The 17,703-nt window shown below is 38.5% G+C and overlaps 1 protein-coding gene across 3 annotated transcripts in view; it reads right to left on the reverse strand.

Annotated features, from left to right (window-relative positions):
• LOC107742248 (inactive dipeptidyl peptidase 10) overlaps nt 1-17,703 on the reverse strand; it is a 39,883-nt gene that overhangs the window by 13,831 nt on the left and 8,349 nt on the right. For all 3 annotated transcript variants that reach the window (XM_016555147.1, XM_016555153.1, XM_016555159.1), the window contains 12 exons: nt 15,454-15,574; nt 15,205-15,359; nt 12,895-12,992; nt 11,902-12,025; nt 11,399-11,437; nt 11,197-11,304; nt 11,031-11,122; nt 3,943-3,990; nt 3,734-3,855; nt 3,578-3,625; nt 1,735-1,833; nt 1,147-1,216 (listed from right to left, as the gene is read on the reverse strand). In XM_016555147.1, the coding sequence (XP_016410633.1) occupies nt 1,147-1,216; nt 1,735-1,833; nt 3,578-3,625; nt 3,734-3,855; nt 3,943-3,990; nt 11,031-11,122; nt 11,197-11,304; nt 11,399-11,437; nt 11,902-12,025; nt 12,895-12,992; nt 15,205-15,359; nt 15,454-15,574 (1,124 nt within the window). The remainder of the gene's footprint in view (nt 1-1,146; nt 1,217-1,734; nt 1,834-3,577; nt 3,626-3,733; nt 3,856-3,942; nt 3,991-11,030; nt 11,123-11,196; nt 11,305-11,398; nt 11,438-11,901; nt 12,026-12,894; nt 12,993-15,204; nt 15,360-15,453; nt 15,575-17,703) is intronic.

The following is a 17,703-nucleotide window of genomic DNA, read 5'->3' on the forward strand; positions in this document are numbered from 1 at the left end:
ACTCATCTTGCTGGATCTGTGTGCTGCTTTTGACACAGTTAACCACCAGATCCTCCTGTCCACCCCCATGAAGATGGGCGTCTCAGGAACCACACTCCAGTGGTTCAAGTCTTACCTCTCTGGTAGGTCCTTCAGAGTGTCTTGGAGTGGTGAGGTTTCTAAGTCACAACTTCTTGCTACTGGGGTTCCTCAAGGCTGAGTGCTTGGACCACTTCTTTTCTCCATCTACATGTCATCTTTAGGATCTGTCATTCAGAAGCATGGCTTTTCCTATCATTGCTATGCTGATGACATTCAACTCTACTTCTCATTCCAACCAGATGATCCGACAGTAGCTGTTCACGTTGCAGCCTGTCTGAGAGACATTTCTGGCTGGATGAAGGATCATCACCTTCAGCTCAACCTTGCTAAGACAGAACTGCTCGTGGTCTCAGCCAACCCAGCACTTCATCAAAACCTCTCTATACAGCTGTGTTCATCAACCATAACTCCTTCCAGGACAGCCAGGAACCTTGGAGTTGTGATGGATGATCAGTTAAGCTTCACAGACCATATTGCTAAAACGGCCCGGTCCTGCAGGTTTTCCTTATACAACATTAGGAAGATTAGACCCTTCCTAACAGAGCAGACTGCACAACTCCTTGTCCAAGCTCTTGTTCTCTCCAGACTGGACTATTGTAATCCTCTCTTGGCAGGTCTCTATGCGCCCTCCAGAAGCTTGCATTCTGCAAGTGAATGACGCCTCGTGGTTCATCCCAAAGAGGCACAAAATCACTCTCACGGACCTTTTCCTGGACTTTCCTCAGCTGATGGAACGACCTGCCGATCTCAATCCAAGCAGCTGAGTCTTTAGCCATTTTCAAAAAACATCTAAAGACACATCTTTTTCGCCATCACCTGACCAATTAATACTAGCACTTACCTATCTATTCTATTCTATTCTATTCTGTCTAATTTATTTATATAAAAAAACCTTGCTATGTGCACTGTGCTAGACTAACTGAGACTTGTCACAGCACTTGTATATTGTTGCTCTCTCGTTGGTCTGATTGCTTCTACTTTGTAAGTCGCTTTGGATAAAAGCGTCTGCTAAATGACAATGTAAATGACTAAATGTAATGTGTGTGTGTGTGTGTGAGCTCGTACAGCAGCAGCAGGAGCGGATGTCGTTTACTCTCTTCAAACTGTGGAGGGAAGCTGAGCTCGAGTCTCAGTGCTGTAAACACACAGTAAACACACATCAGTCACTTACAGCAAAAACACGAGTGCAAACCATCCTAGACTACATTCAGACTGCAGGCAAAAATCTGAATCTTTTTTTTGTTGCTGCTTATTTGTGATTTATTTTTGTTCATAACGGTGTGAATGGCACAAAGCACATGCAGTCTGAGGCCTCATTTACTAAACATTATCTTAAAGTGTGTGTACGCTAAAATACCTGCCAACATTAATTTTTCTAGAAAAGGTTGAATGGAAGAGTGCTTAGCATCACATCAAGGTCGAAGCAGGCGTACATATACGTTTTATATATATATATATATATATATATATATATGATATGATGCTTTTCAGTTTTCATTCGTGGTCAGGGATGTGAGGTTTATGGCATCAGATGTTAGCAATTATAATGTCTAAGATGAAAATCTCATTGGCATTTTTTATTGTTGTTTTTATTTCCTGTTTGGCAAGTTGGTGATAGTAGTGATGATGATGATGATGATGATGACTTCATACCCTGATTGTTAATCAGTAAATTCCTGATTTGTCTAACTGGAGTTTGTTTCTTTTGGAGAAATTCTCTGATCTCCAGACGAGCATCTACAGTCACGTGATCTACAGAGCAGAAGAGAAAGAAAACAAGACAGCTTAAGGTTCGGTGCGTCCTGCCATTTTTTGAGGAACTAATATATATATTTGTTTCATTATGTATTTTATTTTATTTTAGGCCCTTTGCCTTTTTCGACAGGGCAGCACAGAGTAAATGGGAAAGTAGGGCTGAAAGAGGGCAGAGCATGATTGTAGGGCCTTATGAAACCTGTTTAATACCTTCTCCAAATTTGTTGTTTTCCATTTTTTTTTCTGGATTCCGTGTTTTATTGTTTAATACAGTTTTATTATCAAAAACATTAGCAATCAAATGAATGCATAAACAATCTTTTAAAATGTAATCAAATGAAGTTCAAATAATTCAAAGTGCAACAGAGTTTCAATTACTTTTTAAATCATGGACGAAAATTGTGTGATATTCTTTAAAAATAATGTTTTAATAAACTGTATTATTATTACTATTATTAGTATTATTACATTCTATTTTACAATTGTAATGTAATCTGTTACATTTTTTTCAAGTTAAGCCAAACTTTTTTTTTGGTGGTTTGTCATTAAGACGGTTGTGTTTATAAAGGCGACTCGTAGCCTACTTGAACTTAAACTTATTTTTTTATTTATTGTTCTTGTCAACCTCTCGCATTACTTAACTGAGTGTGAAAAAAACATTCTAGCATCAGCATCACTCCCAGTTCCTAAAATCCTTAAAAGAACAGTCGTTCATTCTCTTTTATCAATGAAATGAACACATGGCCCTATCTAACATTGCATTATAATTAGATATGCAACAAAGACCTTTGAGTTTCCGTTTCGATAGTTTTCTCAAAGTAAAAAGTGAAATGCTGGTGACGCGAGTCTCAGATGAAGTTCATGTGTTCATGTCTCATATAGTGAGATGCAGACGCTAAACTGAGAAAAAACAGACACGCACAACACGCAAACGTCACATTCACACAGCAGTCTGTGCTTTAATATTCACACACACTCGTCCATATCACCATTTAAAGGCACAATATGTACGATTTTTTTATTAAAATATCCAAAAACCACTAGAACAGTGTTATATATTTTGTTGACTTGTGTACTTACATCATCCCAAATGTTTCGAAGAATGTTTAAATCCAGAGAAATAAGCAATTTTAACTAGTGGCACGGAGCGTGTCTATAGTGTCATTGTGTCGCCTGCTGATGACGTCATAACCCCTCGATTTCCGGTTTTGTAGAAAACATGAAAACACCAAAGACGCTTTAATATGTTGTGCGTTTTAATAGACTGGTGACGACCGTACAGAGTAGCATTATAACAGAACTAAATGTATCTAGTATGATAGAATAGCGCTGCTTTACCCCACATACGCACGACCGGAAGCAGCAGAAGCGCTCGACCGTGGCATAATAAAAGGTCCGCTGCTTTCCAGCCGTGTGTCGCGCTCGTTCAGTGCTTCGTTTCGCTTTGACGGCTTTCAGCCTCACCCTGCTTCATTCTACTTCAAACTACAAGTTTGTCTCTTTATTTTGAATACGTGCCCTCTAGCGGTGAAAATTACATATTGTGCCTTTAAGTGAACAGTCCGACATTTGATTTGTTCATCCAACATCAGCAGATCTGATGAAGAACAGTGGTGTCAAGTCAAGTCACCTTTATTTATATAACGCGTTTAACAATACAGATTGTGTCAAAGCAGCTTTACAGTATTAATATATACGTATAATATCGTGTGTGTCTGTGTGTGTGTGTGTTTGGACTCACCACTCATGTTGCTGAGAAGGTGCACAGTGGTTTTGGGGATTCCTGGACCTGAACGTGAAATACAGATTGTTAAAAGAAATCTTCAGGTGTTTTAGCAAACCAGAATGAGGCTGATTCATGACAAATCCAATGTGATATAGTGTGTGTGTGGTTTACCCCTGCAGTTCAGCAGGACGGCCCGTCTGTCTGGACTCACTGAAGCTTCATAGAATGAACAGTGAGGTTTAAACACAGAACAGCTCAAGCACTCGCGATGGAACGGCTCCACCGTGCTGACCCTGGGGGTCAAAGGTCACGCCGCTGTAACAAGAGTTATTGAGGAAGAATAAAAACAGAGTGGTCTGTGCAGCATCAGTGTATCTCACCTGTATATATGCCTGTGACTGAATCCAGCTTCATTACTGAGAAAATATCTGCATAAAAACACACGACATGTTAGAGATCTGACGGACTGTGTGTGTGATTGTGTGTGTGTGTGTGCGTGTGCGCGCGCATTAGTGTACTTGTCTACCTATCCAACAGGGGACCTCAGAGCCAAGAGGGGACATTTTCCAGGTCCCCTGTTGGTCATGCCTTAAATCATGCTAAAATCAAGTGAAAAAGTCTCTGGTGAAGTTTTTTTAATTTTGACCAAGTGGGGACCTGGACGTGTGTGTGTGTTTGAGCTCATTCTCAGCAGCGCCCCTGTAGGCTGGAGCAGGAACTGTAAGGGCCAATTCACACACGTCGTTCACACTCCTCTATTGTCTGAATGCCTGCTGTTCCAGAGAGACTCTAAGGCTCTAGAGGAGATTGAACACTAACCAGTCTTTTAAACTCCTAGACTGTTCTAAACTCTTAAAACATACCTATTCTCGAACATCCAGGAGGACCTGATTACAGTGAGGCAAAATAATGTCTGAATTATTAGCATTATTATTTCACTTTAATGCTAAATACTGCAGGACAGATACTATATAAATTAAATTTGTGTGTGTTTGTGTACATCTACACACACACACATATATATACAGTATATATATATATATATATATATATATATACTGGTGATATCGATGGGGGAAGAAAGCAACCAAACACGTGTATATTTTTATAAAAATAGAAATATAGCAGGGGTTTAAATGCACTTTATTAAGAGCACTTTAGACACTTATTTGAGGAACAACAGTGAACTGTGAAGCACAAGAAAAATGGCATGTATTGAGCTTGAACGGCTCCTTTAACATGTAGAGTTTAAGCAGTGTGGAAATGGACACAGAAGAGTGAATTTGTTAAAATGACTTTGGTCCCCAGTTAGATGGTGAAGTGCGATGCTTGTTTGGTTGATTTGCCATTTCTTGCATCAGAAGCCTACTGTGTTTATAGTGTTTATTTATAAAAGTTTAATTCTATTTAGTCATTTTTTACATTATTTCTGAATGTAATAGTGACATATGAGTTACACACATTATCTGTCTTTATAGACAATTTTGACTAATATGGGTAGTATATTACTTTACTTAAAAAGTACTTAAAGGCACGATATTTAAGATTTTTTTATTAAAGGCACAATATGTAAGATTTTTTTATTAAAATATCCAAAAACCACTAGAACAGTGTTATATATTTTGCTGACTTGTGTACTTACATTATCCCAAATGTTTCGAAGAATGTTTAAATCCAGAGAAATAAGCAATTTTAACTAGTGTCACGGAGCGTGTCTATAGTGTCATTGTGTCGCCTGCCAATGACGTCATAACCCCTCGATTTCCGGTTTTGTAGAAAACATGGAAACACCAAAGAAGCTTTAATATGTTGTGCGTTTTATTAGACCGCACAGAGTAGCATTATAACAGAACTTTCAAACGTATCTAGTATGATAAAACAGCGCTGCTTCCTTCCGCTACTTTCCGGAAGGAGCGGAAGCGGTCGACTGTGGCATAATAAAAGCGCCGCTGCTTTCGAGCCGTGTGTCACGCTCATTCAGCGGCCTCGTTTCGTGAAAGCGAAACTACTTTGTTTGGTCTTCCAAAAGAGGACGACATCTGCTTCGTCATGCCTGGAGCTGATCCGTGCTGGTCGCTGAGGAAATACATCAACTTCGCGCTGTGGATCGCCGGATCGGCTTTCACCGTAAACGAAGCAGAGTCCAGCCTGGGGTCGTCACATGTGATTGCCGCAAGCCCGCTGGCCGTGCCGTTCTCAAGTCCACCGGCCGCAGCTCACTCAAGCCGGCCTCCGCTCACTCTAGGCCTCCGTGTGTGATCACTCTAGAAAATAATGTTCTTTTTAGCAACATCATATCACCCCTTTAAATTACATTTTAACTGTTCACTGGTAGTATTAATAGGTTTTTTATATATTTATTTATTTGGGTTTTTTTTACCCAAAAATCTATTTACAGTGTATTATGTCAAGAACTGGTGTTTTAGTGTTATTATCAACATTGCTATTGCATTCAGAGATAGTGAGAATGTGAAATATTGTTAAATATAAAGTCAACCACCATCGCACTTCACCATCTAACAGGGGACCAGTGTCCTTTAGTTTAGTGAAATCACTACTACATGCACAGACCTGTTGCTGTGTGCGTTTAGCATGTACAGTTTAGCCAGTGTGGAAATGGCCATGCAATAGTGAACAAAATGGTGACCTAAGCATGAAAACATCTAAATGAACTGATTTTGTTCAAGTGAAAAATATTATTTAACATCACTGAACCAAACTTACACACTTCAGTTTACACCAACAAAACTCATTTTATGGGTTAAAACAAGCAGAAAGAGCTCTTTAAGGTAACGATTGCAGGTCAATACTTTTAACAGTGAAGAGTGAATGTGTTAAATAAAATGACTTTGGTCCCCAGTTAGATTGTGAAGTGCGACGCCTGTTTGGCTGATTCGCCATTTCTTGCATCACAAACACACTGTAAAAGTTTTGAAGGTCAAAACGCAACATTTTATGATAAATTGCTGCATTGAAAATTTTCAGTTGACTTCAATAAAATACCTTTTAACACTGACACTTTAGAAAACTAAATTGACTGTTTAGCAAGTAACAATAAGTTTTAAGATGCATTATCACACTGGAATAGCTTTTCAATAAGGTTCCATTCATTAACAGTGACATGAACTAAACATTTATACATAATACACCTGATTAGAAAGTCTAATAGTAAAATCTTTTGACTTTAGCAATCTTTGTTGCATTGTATACCAATGCTGACAGTTCAAAAAAGTGAAAAGGAACTTATTGTGTTCTTTTCCCTAAGTTTGCTTGCCTGTAACTCAAAACGTACAGAAGATGTCTTAATACCTATTTTACTTTTTAAAATAGTTGATACTTAACAATATTTCAAGAAGAAAACTTTAAAGCTTTATATGGTTTAATCCCAGAGATATTGGGATCTCAATGTGGTAACATGTAGTTACAATATTGTATATTTGAACTCTTGGTATCTTTAGAAGCGGTTAAAATGAACACAATTCCTTATTTCAAATATCCCTAAAACTGATTCAAATATAGAATCTCGTGTACAGACTACTGAGAGCAAGTTAATGTACTTCAACATGACCATTTATGGCACTCAGACAGGTGTGTTCTATGCAATAGTTTACAGGGAAATAAGCTACATATCTAGTTTCAACATTATTTATCCTTTAGACATTCCCTTTAAATATAATAAGAACCAGCTGTATGCAAAGTGATATACGTATAGTTTTTGACCACTGAAAACTGGTTTAAATATTATTTATTCTTCAGATATTCCTCTTTTAAAGAAAAAGTATTCGCTGCATGCAAAGTCACTACATTTGGTATTTGACCACTGAAAATGTGTATAATTCATCAACTTGATCATGGAGCCACACTGAGATCTCTGAACCATATAGGGCCATAAAAATAAGCAAACCAAAAGATACGTTTGTTAAAAACAAAAATCACAAAAGATGTGATAATATCTTCAATACTTCTTGAGTTACAGGTATGTAAACTTTGAAGAAAGTTTGTTAGAAAGTTCATTTTTGAATTGTCACCACTGACATATAAAGTAACAAAGATGGCTAAAGTCAAGAGATTTTACTAATAGACCTTGCAATCTCTGTGTGAAATTAACATTAAGAAGCTGCCATCTTCCCCTCTGTGGCTCAAATCTCAGATCAGCTTGAGTTGTCACTGCCCCCCCGCTCATTTACATCTCTATACAGCAAGCCAGACTCTGAGACGCTTCAACATACACAACACACACTTTTCAATGCAGCAAGTCAACATATATTTTTTTATTTTTACCTCCAAAGATCCAAATTGTCATCTGTTTGATTGCCTTTACATTTAACAATTTACATTTTACATTTACGTTTAGCATATTCTGACTATTTCTGAATGTAATGGCAATGTTGATAATAACCTTAAAAAAATGGAGCCTCTAAATTAAGCACTGCATTGAAAAATTTCAGTGTTAAACGACTAAATTGCAAATGGTAAAAGGTATTTTATTGAAGTCAATTGAAAATTTTCAATACAGCAAGTCAACATATAATGTTGCGTCTTGACCTCCAAATTTTTAGTGTGTTTGTGATGCAAAAAAAGGTGAATCAGCCAAAAAGGCGTCGCACTTCACCATCTAACTGGGGACCAAAGTCATTTTAACAAATTCACTCTTCACTGTTAAAAGTATTGACATGCAATTGTTACCTTAAAGAGCTCTTTCTGCTTGATTTAACCCATAAAATTAGTTTTGTTGGTGTAAACTAAAGTGTGTAAGCAGGGGAGGATTAAGGTGGTCAGGGGCCCCTAGGCTCCTCTTTGTGTAAGGCCCCCCTTAATCATTATGCTTTACTAGAGAAATGTATTTAGTGCCATACATGGTCCACACACAAATAGTAGGGTGAACTGGCATACACACACACACATTGAGACAGCCAATCCTACAGTGTTTCCTCTACATTCCCAGTGTCCCCACAGGATTTTGTGAGACTTTCTCAAGATGGGTTGAAATAAAAGGTTACTTTGAAACAATTTAAGTAAATTTCACAAACAAATATAAAGAAATTCCAAGTAACAAACTTTTAAGCAGAAAGACTGAAACAGTATTATATCATTTTCTTGTAAAACGTATCTCAATAATCTTTGTTTTATTAAATACATTAAGGTCTACAAAATTAGACCTCTCTGTAATGCTATTGTATTTCATCACTGTGCTTAACAAAACAGGCAGACTTAAAAAGAGAATCCTACAGTGTTTCCTCTACATTCCCAGTGTCCCCACAGGATTGTGTGAGACTGTGATGGGTGCACATTGGTTCCTCTAGTTTAAGGGGTTCTGCGGGTATAAGAAAATTTTGTTCATTTTAACTTTAAATGCATAAATCTGGTGCATTTTGAGAGCAGAATCAAGTGACTAGATCAATGAAAAATGTGCTCTTTCTTAGTAGTAGTAATTTATTTAGTGGTTGCATAGATGTGAATGAGATGGTAGAGAACAATTGACACTATATAAATTCTTATAAAAGCTACAAATGCCATTCTGTCAAGAGCAGGGAATGATTTTTCTCCTCGTCTTTTGTTGTTTGATTATCATTAATGGCGACACTTAACTCAAGACACGAGACGAGACGAGATTTTTACACATTTTTAAAAAAAATTCTCAATGACCAAATACATGACTGCAAAAATTAATTTAACTAATCATCTTGTAATAAATGTAATTTCAGTTCTACTTTCTGAGTATGAATTATCATATGCAGTAAAAACAACAACACTCAAGCACTGCAAAAGGTTTTGTTCAACTGACTGGCTTATATCCTGTATGATGAATCTCTTCAGACCTTAGAACTGTACATGAATTATGAGCTTCTAGAACGTTTGACCTCCTAACTGAACTCCTTTTCACAAATTGATCATAGAAATAAAAACAGAATAAATAACAAAAAAAAGTCGTATTACCGGTAAGTGCGAACAATAAGTGCTCTCTCTATATTCAAAGTGCAAATAGAGACCAATTTTTTTCAAGCATGATGCAGAGCTATAGACAACTAGAAAACCTATTATAGCCTACATACTAATAACAGCCTAGATATGTTATGTAGCCTAATTTGTGCGCATCAGGGAGTAGCTCTCAAAACGCGGGGTATTAAAATCGCTTTTGAATGCACGTGCGCGTTTTACTTTCGGTTTCGATTTAACGATCGTGGGAACTCTCGGCAGTGCATTCTACAATACAAGACATTAATTTTGTCAGACGCTCTGCAACAAATCCTCCTTTGATGTTTCTTATGGGCCAATGAGGGTCTTTTTTGTTCGTGCTGAAGAAAATTTAAAATAATAAAAAAATTGTCAGGCCAATCCGAGGCCCTTGCACACATGGGGCCCCTAGGCTGCAGCTTAGGCAAGCCTGTGTGTCAATCCGCGCCTGTGTGTAAGTTTGGTTCAGTGATGTTAAATAGTATTTTTCACTTGAACATAATCAGTTCATTTAGATGTTTCCATGTTTAGGTCACCATTTTGTTCACTATTGCATGGCCATTTCCACACTGGCTAAACTGTGCATGCTAAATGCACACAGCAACAGGTCTGTGCATGTAGTAGTGATTTCACTAAACTAAAGGACACTGGTCCCCTGTTAGATGGTGAAGTGCGATGCCTGTTTGGTTGACTTTACATTTAACAATTTTTCACATTCTCACTATCTCTGAATGCAATGGCAATGTTGATAATGCAATGCTACAATATATGTTGATTGTAACATTCATTTAGTAATTTAGCCAATTGAACATTTTCAAAGTCAACATGAAATTGCCAAGAAATGTCAAAACAACCAAAGAGACGTCACAGTTTACCATCTAACAGGGGACCTAAGTGTTTTGATGAACAAAAGTATCATCTCGATAGGAGCTTCCCAGGAATGAGTTTTGATTGCATTCATAAGTTGAGAAGTGTATTGGGGTTAAGCCAAGAAAATGTTAAATAAAACAAATAATATTGTTAATTATAAGAGGCATTGCCTCTGCCCTTGAACTGTTGCCAACTGGCTGACTCTAATTTTTGAAGAAACACTTGGTACAATTGCTCTTGTGTTTCCACACACAGTTGCATTGCAGTCTGTGGAGGTCCCCTGTTGGATAGGTAGACGTCGCTCAGACCTTCAGGTCCCCACTTGGCATGTTTAAAAAAAAAAAAAGCTTTTTTTATTATATTATGAAAAAATACCTTAAATTAAAATTTTGTATGTCATTTTTGTTTCTTCAAAATGACCAGAAACACTGGTCCCCTCTTGGTCAGTGTAGAGTGACAGTCCCCTCTTAGTAACATAGACGTGCATGTGTGTGTGCGCATTAGTGAGTGAGTGTGTGTGTGTGTGCATTAGTGTGTGTGTGTGTGTGTATTAGTGTGTGTGTGCGTGTGTGTGTGTGTGTGTGTGCGTGCGCATTTTTGAGTGTGTGTGTGTGCATTAGTGTGTGTGTGTGAAGTGACTCACACTGTATTCCACTTTTGATCATAGCTCAGGATCTCTGTGACCTCCCAGGTCCCAGAGGTCAGGTGTTGCATGCTGACCTCTTCACCTTCAGGCTGAAAGCAGGAGAGGTTAAAGTCAGATCCGTGTGAATTGTGTTTGTTTTCTGTGTGGCTCGTGTGCTTTATACCTGCTCTGACATCATAGTAAGGTGTCTAAAGGATCCGCGGCCTCCGCTTCTGAGGGGCAATGTTACGAAAAACGTTTCTCCGTCTTTAGAGAAAGATGGTTTTTCATTCTGGACCAATCAAATGAGAACATCAGATAACTTCAAATTAATGTCCCGTCGAATGTAAATAAATGTGGCAAAATCTAAAATAGCGTAATCTTACCTGTCTGTCAATCCATTTGTCCGATATCATGACGTGCTTCTGCAGAGAGAGACCAAAACAGCGTGTTTGTGTTTGCATACGTTGTACATAAGTGTGAGTGTGTGTTTGTGTGTGTGTGTCAGGGTTGTGTGCCATTCAGAACGGAATTGATATTCCAATTCAACTCCTGAATTTGAATTGAGGTTACAACCAGGATTATGCGCAATATGGCAGAAGACGTCCTGCCTTGTCAATTAAAGAGCCTTTTCTGTATTTCCCCATTTAATAGTTCAGAGCTGGACTTGCATGAGCAAAATAGCTGCCCAGAGACGTCGCCAATATGACTGCCAAGAGAATTGACTCTCCTTGAAATGGACTTCGACAGACAGACAGCAGAACATTTAATTTCCAAGAACGCACTTGTTTTGAATTTCCTTAAGTTGCAATTCAGTAAATTCCTGTTATTCCAGTTAAACTTCTTGTAGCTAGTTCGATTCAAATGCACACTGATGAAGGAGACTCACCGGCAGACATTTCCCCGTGTGTGTGTAGCAGAGTGTGAGAATGGAGGAGTTCTGAGGACGGTTTAACCAGCGTACAGCAAGACACTCGTCCGTCACCCACTGCACCATACTAATGTAGAGATCACTGCACACACACACACACACACACACACACACACAGGCACACACACACACACACACACACACAGACAGCAGGCTGTGAGCTTAAACTCACAAACACACGTTCTGAACATCTGAAGGTCTAGAAATGGAACAGTCTTATTAAAGTAAAGATATTCAAACCAGATTTACTTGTGCCTCTCTTCAGTGTCCAGAGCTGGAACTAGTTTATCAGTGTTTTATCATTTGTCTGTGTGATTGAGTGTGTCTGTATGATTGACTGTGATTGTGTGTGTGAATGTGATTGTATGTGTGATTGACTTAAGTGTGTGTGCGTGTAATTGTGTGAGTGTGTGGCAGGCCCGGCTCCAGAATCAAATCACTGAGGGTGCTTCTTAAGTTAGTGAGGGTGCTCTAACCTTAATATAAAGGTTTTAGTGCAGTCCATTGCTATGACACAAAGAGCGCTCCGTTTATAATCACTAAAAGCTGTCACTCATCTTAGTTAATCGCAATCTGACAAAGTTACGTTATACTCAATGAAGTTCTCTACACTGCTTCAATGAAACTCTTATTTACATTGCGTCGACACTTCGTTATAATGAGATGATTCGTGTTGAACACAACACCTGAACAAAAACTTGATTCTAGCGGTGAGTAGATTTTAACTTAAACGCCTCTGATCGGCTGTTGGCTTCAAGAAATCAACAGATATGTCTGTGATTGGCTACATTGCTCAACGCTGCAAAAACATGTTAAAATAGAGACCAATCTCCAAAGCACAAATGCACTGGATAGTTTGCCAAATCTGCAATGAAATGCCATTATTACAGCTTTAACTGAGGGTGCTATTGCGCTTAGCACCCCCGTAGAACTGGGCCTGGTGTGTGGTACCTTCTCTGTAAGCTGTCGGGATGCAGGAGTTGTGTAGCGTGTGTAGATCCGTTCACGTTGATCAAAAACAGTGTCACTTCAGGATTCTTCTGTCCAGCCTATCGTACACAGAGTGAAATGAAGTGAAATCAGTGTTCTGTTGTTCAATGTCAAAGCTGTAGAGATGTTTTTTAGATTTATTTTTGGCTGGGTTTGTTGCCTTTTTTTGTGATAGATAGTGTGGAGGAGATAGGAAGCGAAGTGGGAGAGAGAGGGGGGTGGGATCGGGAAAAGTCCTCGAGCCGGGATTTGCACTCCGGAGACCTGTAGCACAACGGCGCTTTATGTCAGTGCGCTGCCCACAAGGCTATCGGTGCCGACAAGCCGTAGGGATTTGTAACTGAATGCACAAAACAAGTGACTTTGACTTTGATTTTGACACACTATTTCCCTTTTTTAATACTGTAAAGCTGCTTTGACACAATCTGCATTGTAAAAAGCGCTATATAAATAACGGTGACTTGACTTGACTTTGTTTTAGACTTGTGATGAACCAAAATAACGACTTTTAATTTACATTCTCTCTGATGGCATTTTGACTGTTAGCATCTCTATCGTGCTCACAGCAAGGATGAACTACAACAGGTGAAGATGTCAGCTGTGTGACGCCAGCGCTGGATTAACAATATCAATGTGTAGATATTTAGACATCTACATTTTTGATGAAACTATATTAATTCTTAAACACCAAGATCTTTTAGTCTATGCTGTTCATGCTTTGTTACTTTAGATATGAAACAAAGGCTCAGTTTTAAATTCTCTACATTTTATTACAAAATTCAAATAATAAATGCCTTTTTGGCACACTCTTCCTCTTTACTAAATTGTAGCACCAAATAAACATGAATGAAAATCGGAAGGTGCTGAAAGAAACAGAAACTTACTAAAAATGAATCATGTTTCATGTAAGCAATCAAGATGTCCACAAAACAGCCTGTAAACAATAAATATAAGTATGCCTGTATATATATATATATATACATATAGGGGTTAAATTGGGATTTGTTATGTGGGGGGGTCTGTGGTTTCCGGCTTTTGAGGGGTGCACGTGTATGCAAAGCCAACATAATCGATTAACAAACTATTAACAATTATATTGTAATTATATTGTAACAATTAACAATTATATCAATTGACAAACTCTAAAATACTGTATAACAAGTTGAGAGAGCCCTCTGTTATGAAGACTAAAATGCTGATCAAAATAATTCTAGATGCTGGCAGTGTACAAAGCTACATCTCACTGCAGGATATTTATAAAATCTAATTTAAGACTTTAAGAACTTGTTTAAGACCTGCAAAAATTAATTTAAAAATAAAAATTAATACCATTTGAGCAGAGTAGGGCAATGTCTATGGTAACATATTAAACTGTAAAATGACTGTAAAACATGATTTAATTACAGTTGAGATACAGGTTTTCACAAAAACAAAAAATATATCTAAAATGATAAACCTGACATTTCAGTCTTTAAACTATTTTTTAAGAAAAGAGACGGATCAGAAGTATAAATTATTATATCAATTTAAAACAGGGTTATATGGGCGGATGGGGGAAACAGCGGGCAGGCTTATTGAAAATCCAATTTGATTCTCTGCCAGTAGAAGGTGCTTTTGGAACGTCAAACATATAGCAGTTTCCCCAGAAACAGCTGTAAACAAAGTAGCGCTGCGCTCATGAACACTACTTTATCAGATAAAGTTGGAATGCAATTGAAACTTTTCTGAAGACACTCAGTTCCTTTCAGTGATAGGCTACATATGCGTTGCATCATTGCTTGAATTAGTAAGAATGAGTAAAGTGTTTAAAACTATAGCCTATAATGTTGAAAATGTACGAGGAAAGTCCTCTGATGATTTACCAGGCTAGCCAATTTAACCCCTGTGTAAAAGTCTTACATCTGTATAAATGTCAAGAAAACAAGTTTTTATTAGAGACGCCATTGAATTGTTTATATTTCAAAAAAACGTAATATATTTCAAACTTGAGATAAAAACTATGTAAAATATGAATTTTATTTTCGTCTTTGGTTTTTGACTAAATTAAAACTTTAGTTTTGTTTTTTCAATATTAAAATGTAACGTACCACTATCTAGGACTGCGTGGGGTTTTGCATTAATTTAAGGGGTTATTTTTGTGTTATTTTAGTTGAGTAGGAAAAACATTAGAGGAGAGATCCAGATCCAGAAAGTCATTTCATCATGAGCTGCTAATCTTTTCTAAGATACACATTCAGCAGCAGGACAGCAGACATACGGCTGTCTGCGTACCTTCGGGTATGGATACTGGTGTCCGCGAGGGTAAAGCGTCCCTGTGAAACGCGGCAGCTGCATGTTGGGCACCAGAGTGTCGTTGATGGTGAGAAATGCCAGACTGGAGCCTGATGGAGACCACCAGTGAGCGGCTGAAGAGTGCAGGATCTGCTCTGATAGACAAGCAGAGAGATTCAGTAAAATAATAACAAAAACATCTGTAATGGCACAGCTTGTGTTGCTCACAGTGTGATGATGGTGTGTTACCCTCATAAAGCCAGTCAGTTATTCCATTAAATATGAGGCCATCTCGCCCCGATGACGTCAGTCTGAGAGAACTGCTCTTCACATCTGGCTGATAGTAAATATTATTCTCAAATATGTACACCTGAGACAGAGAGAGAAGGAGCTGAGAGATGCCACACTCGTAGACAAATGTCACACTCAGAAGAGAAAACAAGAATAGAAAGAAAGCTCTGCAGAAGGAGGTCAAAATAGCTGCTAGGAACATGAGCTCACGGCGGTCAGTCATTCAAAGCATTGTGTCGATGCATTGCATAGTCGATATAGAAAACTGGATGACGAGTAATTTCTTACTGCTAAATTCTGAATTTGGACCTAAAACCTCCGCATGTAATAACTTAGAACACTGTTTAATGCCGGGTTCAGACTACACGATATTTTTGTCGGTCACGATAGTCACTGTGTCAGATTACACGATTTTGACTCCTAAAATCTTGTCGTGTCATGGACAAGAAACATGTCAGACTACACGTTGCTTCCCGACCATTCATCGCGTGCCGTCTTTAACGACGCGTCTGATGTCATCGAGAAGGCGGAACTAGCGACTGACTTCCGAAAACAAGAGTGTAAACATTGCTGAAGCGCTTCCGCTATAGTTCGCCAGCATTTTTCTTTCTTTGTTCTGTCGTGGTAGTCCCTCGATGACACATCATACAGGCAGGAGTACTGTTGCCACAGCTCCACGAACCTTTCCTCCATCTCATAATTCCACCTAGCAGCACCATCATCTCTCTTTCGTTTCGCCATGTTTGAAACCTGTGTATGAAAGAGCTTCTGTGCTGCTTGTCAAGAAAATCGTGGCAAAATCGGGCTAAAATCGTGTAGTCTGAACTAGGCATAAGACTCGATGGCTGCTCTGTCAATTCTTTGTCATCAGTTAGGAACCTAGGTGTGCTATTTGATAGTGTAGCAGGAATAGCTGCCTAGTTAATGTAGCTACAACCCGCAGTAATTACTGAATGGCAAGTGTCTAATTAGATTCAGGTGCGCTATGTGCGTGTGTGTGTATAAGGAATGTTTTCTGTGTTGTTGGGGAGCGTGTTGACTGGTGGCTGTTGAACTTGAACGCTGGCTTTTTGATCTTTCCCAGCATTATGGATATTTGAGTCGAGACCTACAGGGCAAGCATTGGCCGATCACTGCGTTGTTGCATCTGGTATGCATTCCGGGCTGTGCTTATCAACCGTAGTTTGATGTTGGAAGGGCTGCTTTTTTTTAACACACTCAGCTGAAGAGGCACCGCTTGTAATATGTCCGTGTGATCGCGGATAGCCGATCTGACCTGGCTTCCCCTTCCTTTCCTTTTTTTCTTTTTTTGTGTGTTGAACCCTTCTTTTGTGTTGTGCATTGCCGCGACGTTCTGTCTTGTCTCATCGTTTGCACTCGTCAGACAAGGCCGTATCAAGTGAACTTGACATTGGAGGATTGTGAGATCTGAGTATTAATCCGTGTGGCCATTCAGGCACCCCGCACCGTTTCAAGTGGAGGATTGTGTGCTTGTGGGGTCTGTATGTTATATTTATTGTTGTGTGAATGAATTTATAAGCTGATGTGAGTTGTTTGAGTGTGATTTGGGTGTTTGTCGTTGGAAGTATACTGGCTGCGGTTGTGTGTGTGTGTGGTATTACGGAGTGTGAAGGGGGTCTGAATACTTTCCGTACCCACTGTATATACTTTTTTTTAATTTTTTGTGCGTGTATGGTTAATGGATTATGGTCTCATGTTTGGGGAATGTGTAATGTGATTGCATATGTTATTAATTTGTTGCTTTTGTATTTTGTTTGAGATGATGATTTAATTAGTAAACTTTGTGTTCTTTTTTATTTTTTATTTGATTTGATTTGATTTTGGTTTGTGTGACAATTTGATGTTTAATTTGTTTTTCTTGAATTTGTGAAAGTTAAGGTATTTTGTCTAACTCTGGCTAGGAAGGAGTGCTATCCACTCTAAGCTAATGGGTACCTTTGTTCAATGAGTGATCTGATTCTAGTTTTCTGTTACCTGACTGCATGTGTGTGGTGGAGTGAGTACAATAGTGTATGGTTGAAGTGGAATTTGGGTGGGTTTGTTATTTCTCCCTGCCATCTGACATGTATTCTTGATTGTCATATTGGTTTGTAATTTGTCCCTTAGTTTGGTTTTGTTTTGAAGCCAGTCTCATTCCTCTTGTGTTTAACTGTGTGTGTGTGTGTGTGTGTGTGTGTGTGTGTGTGT

Source organism: Sinocyclocheilus rhinocerous, unplaced genomic scaffold (genome assembly GCF_001515625.1).
Source record: "Sinocyclocheilus rhinocerous isolate Xijiao unplaced genomic scaffold, SAMN03320098_v1.1 scaffold762, whole genome shotgun sequence".
Classification (NCBI taxonomy): domain Eukaryota; kingdom Metazoa; phylum Chordata; class Actinopteri; order Cypriniformes; family Cyprinidae; genus Sinocyclocheilus; species Sinocyclocheilus rhinocerous.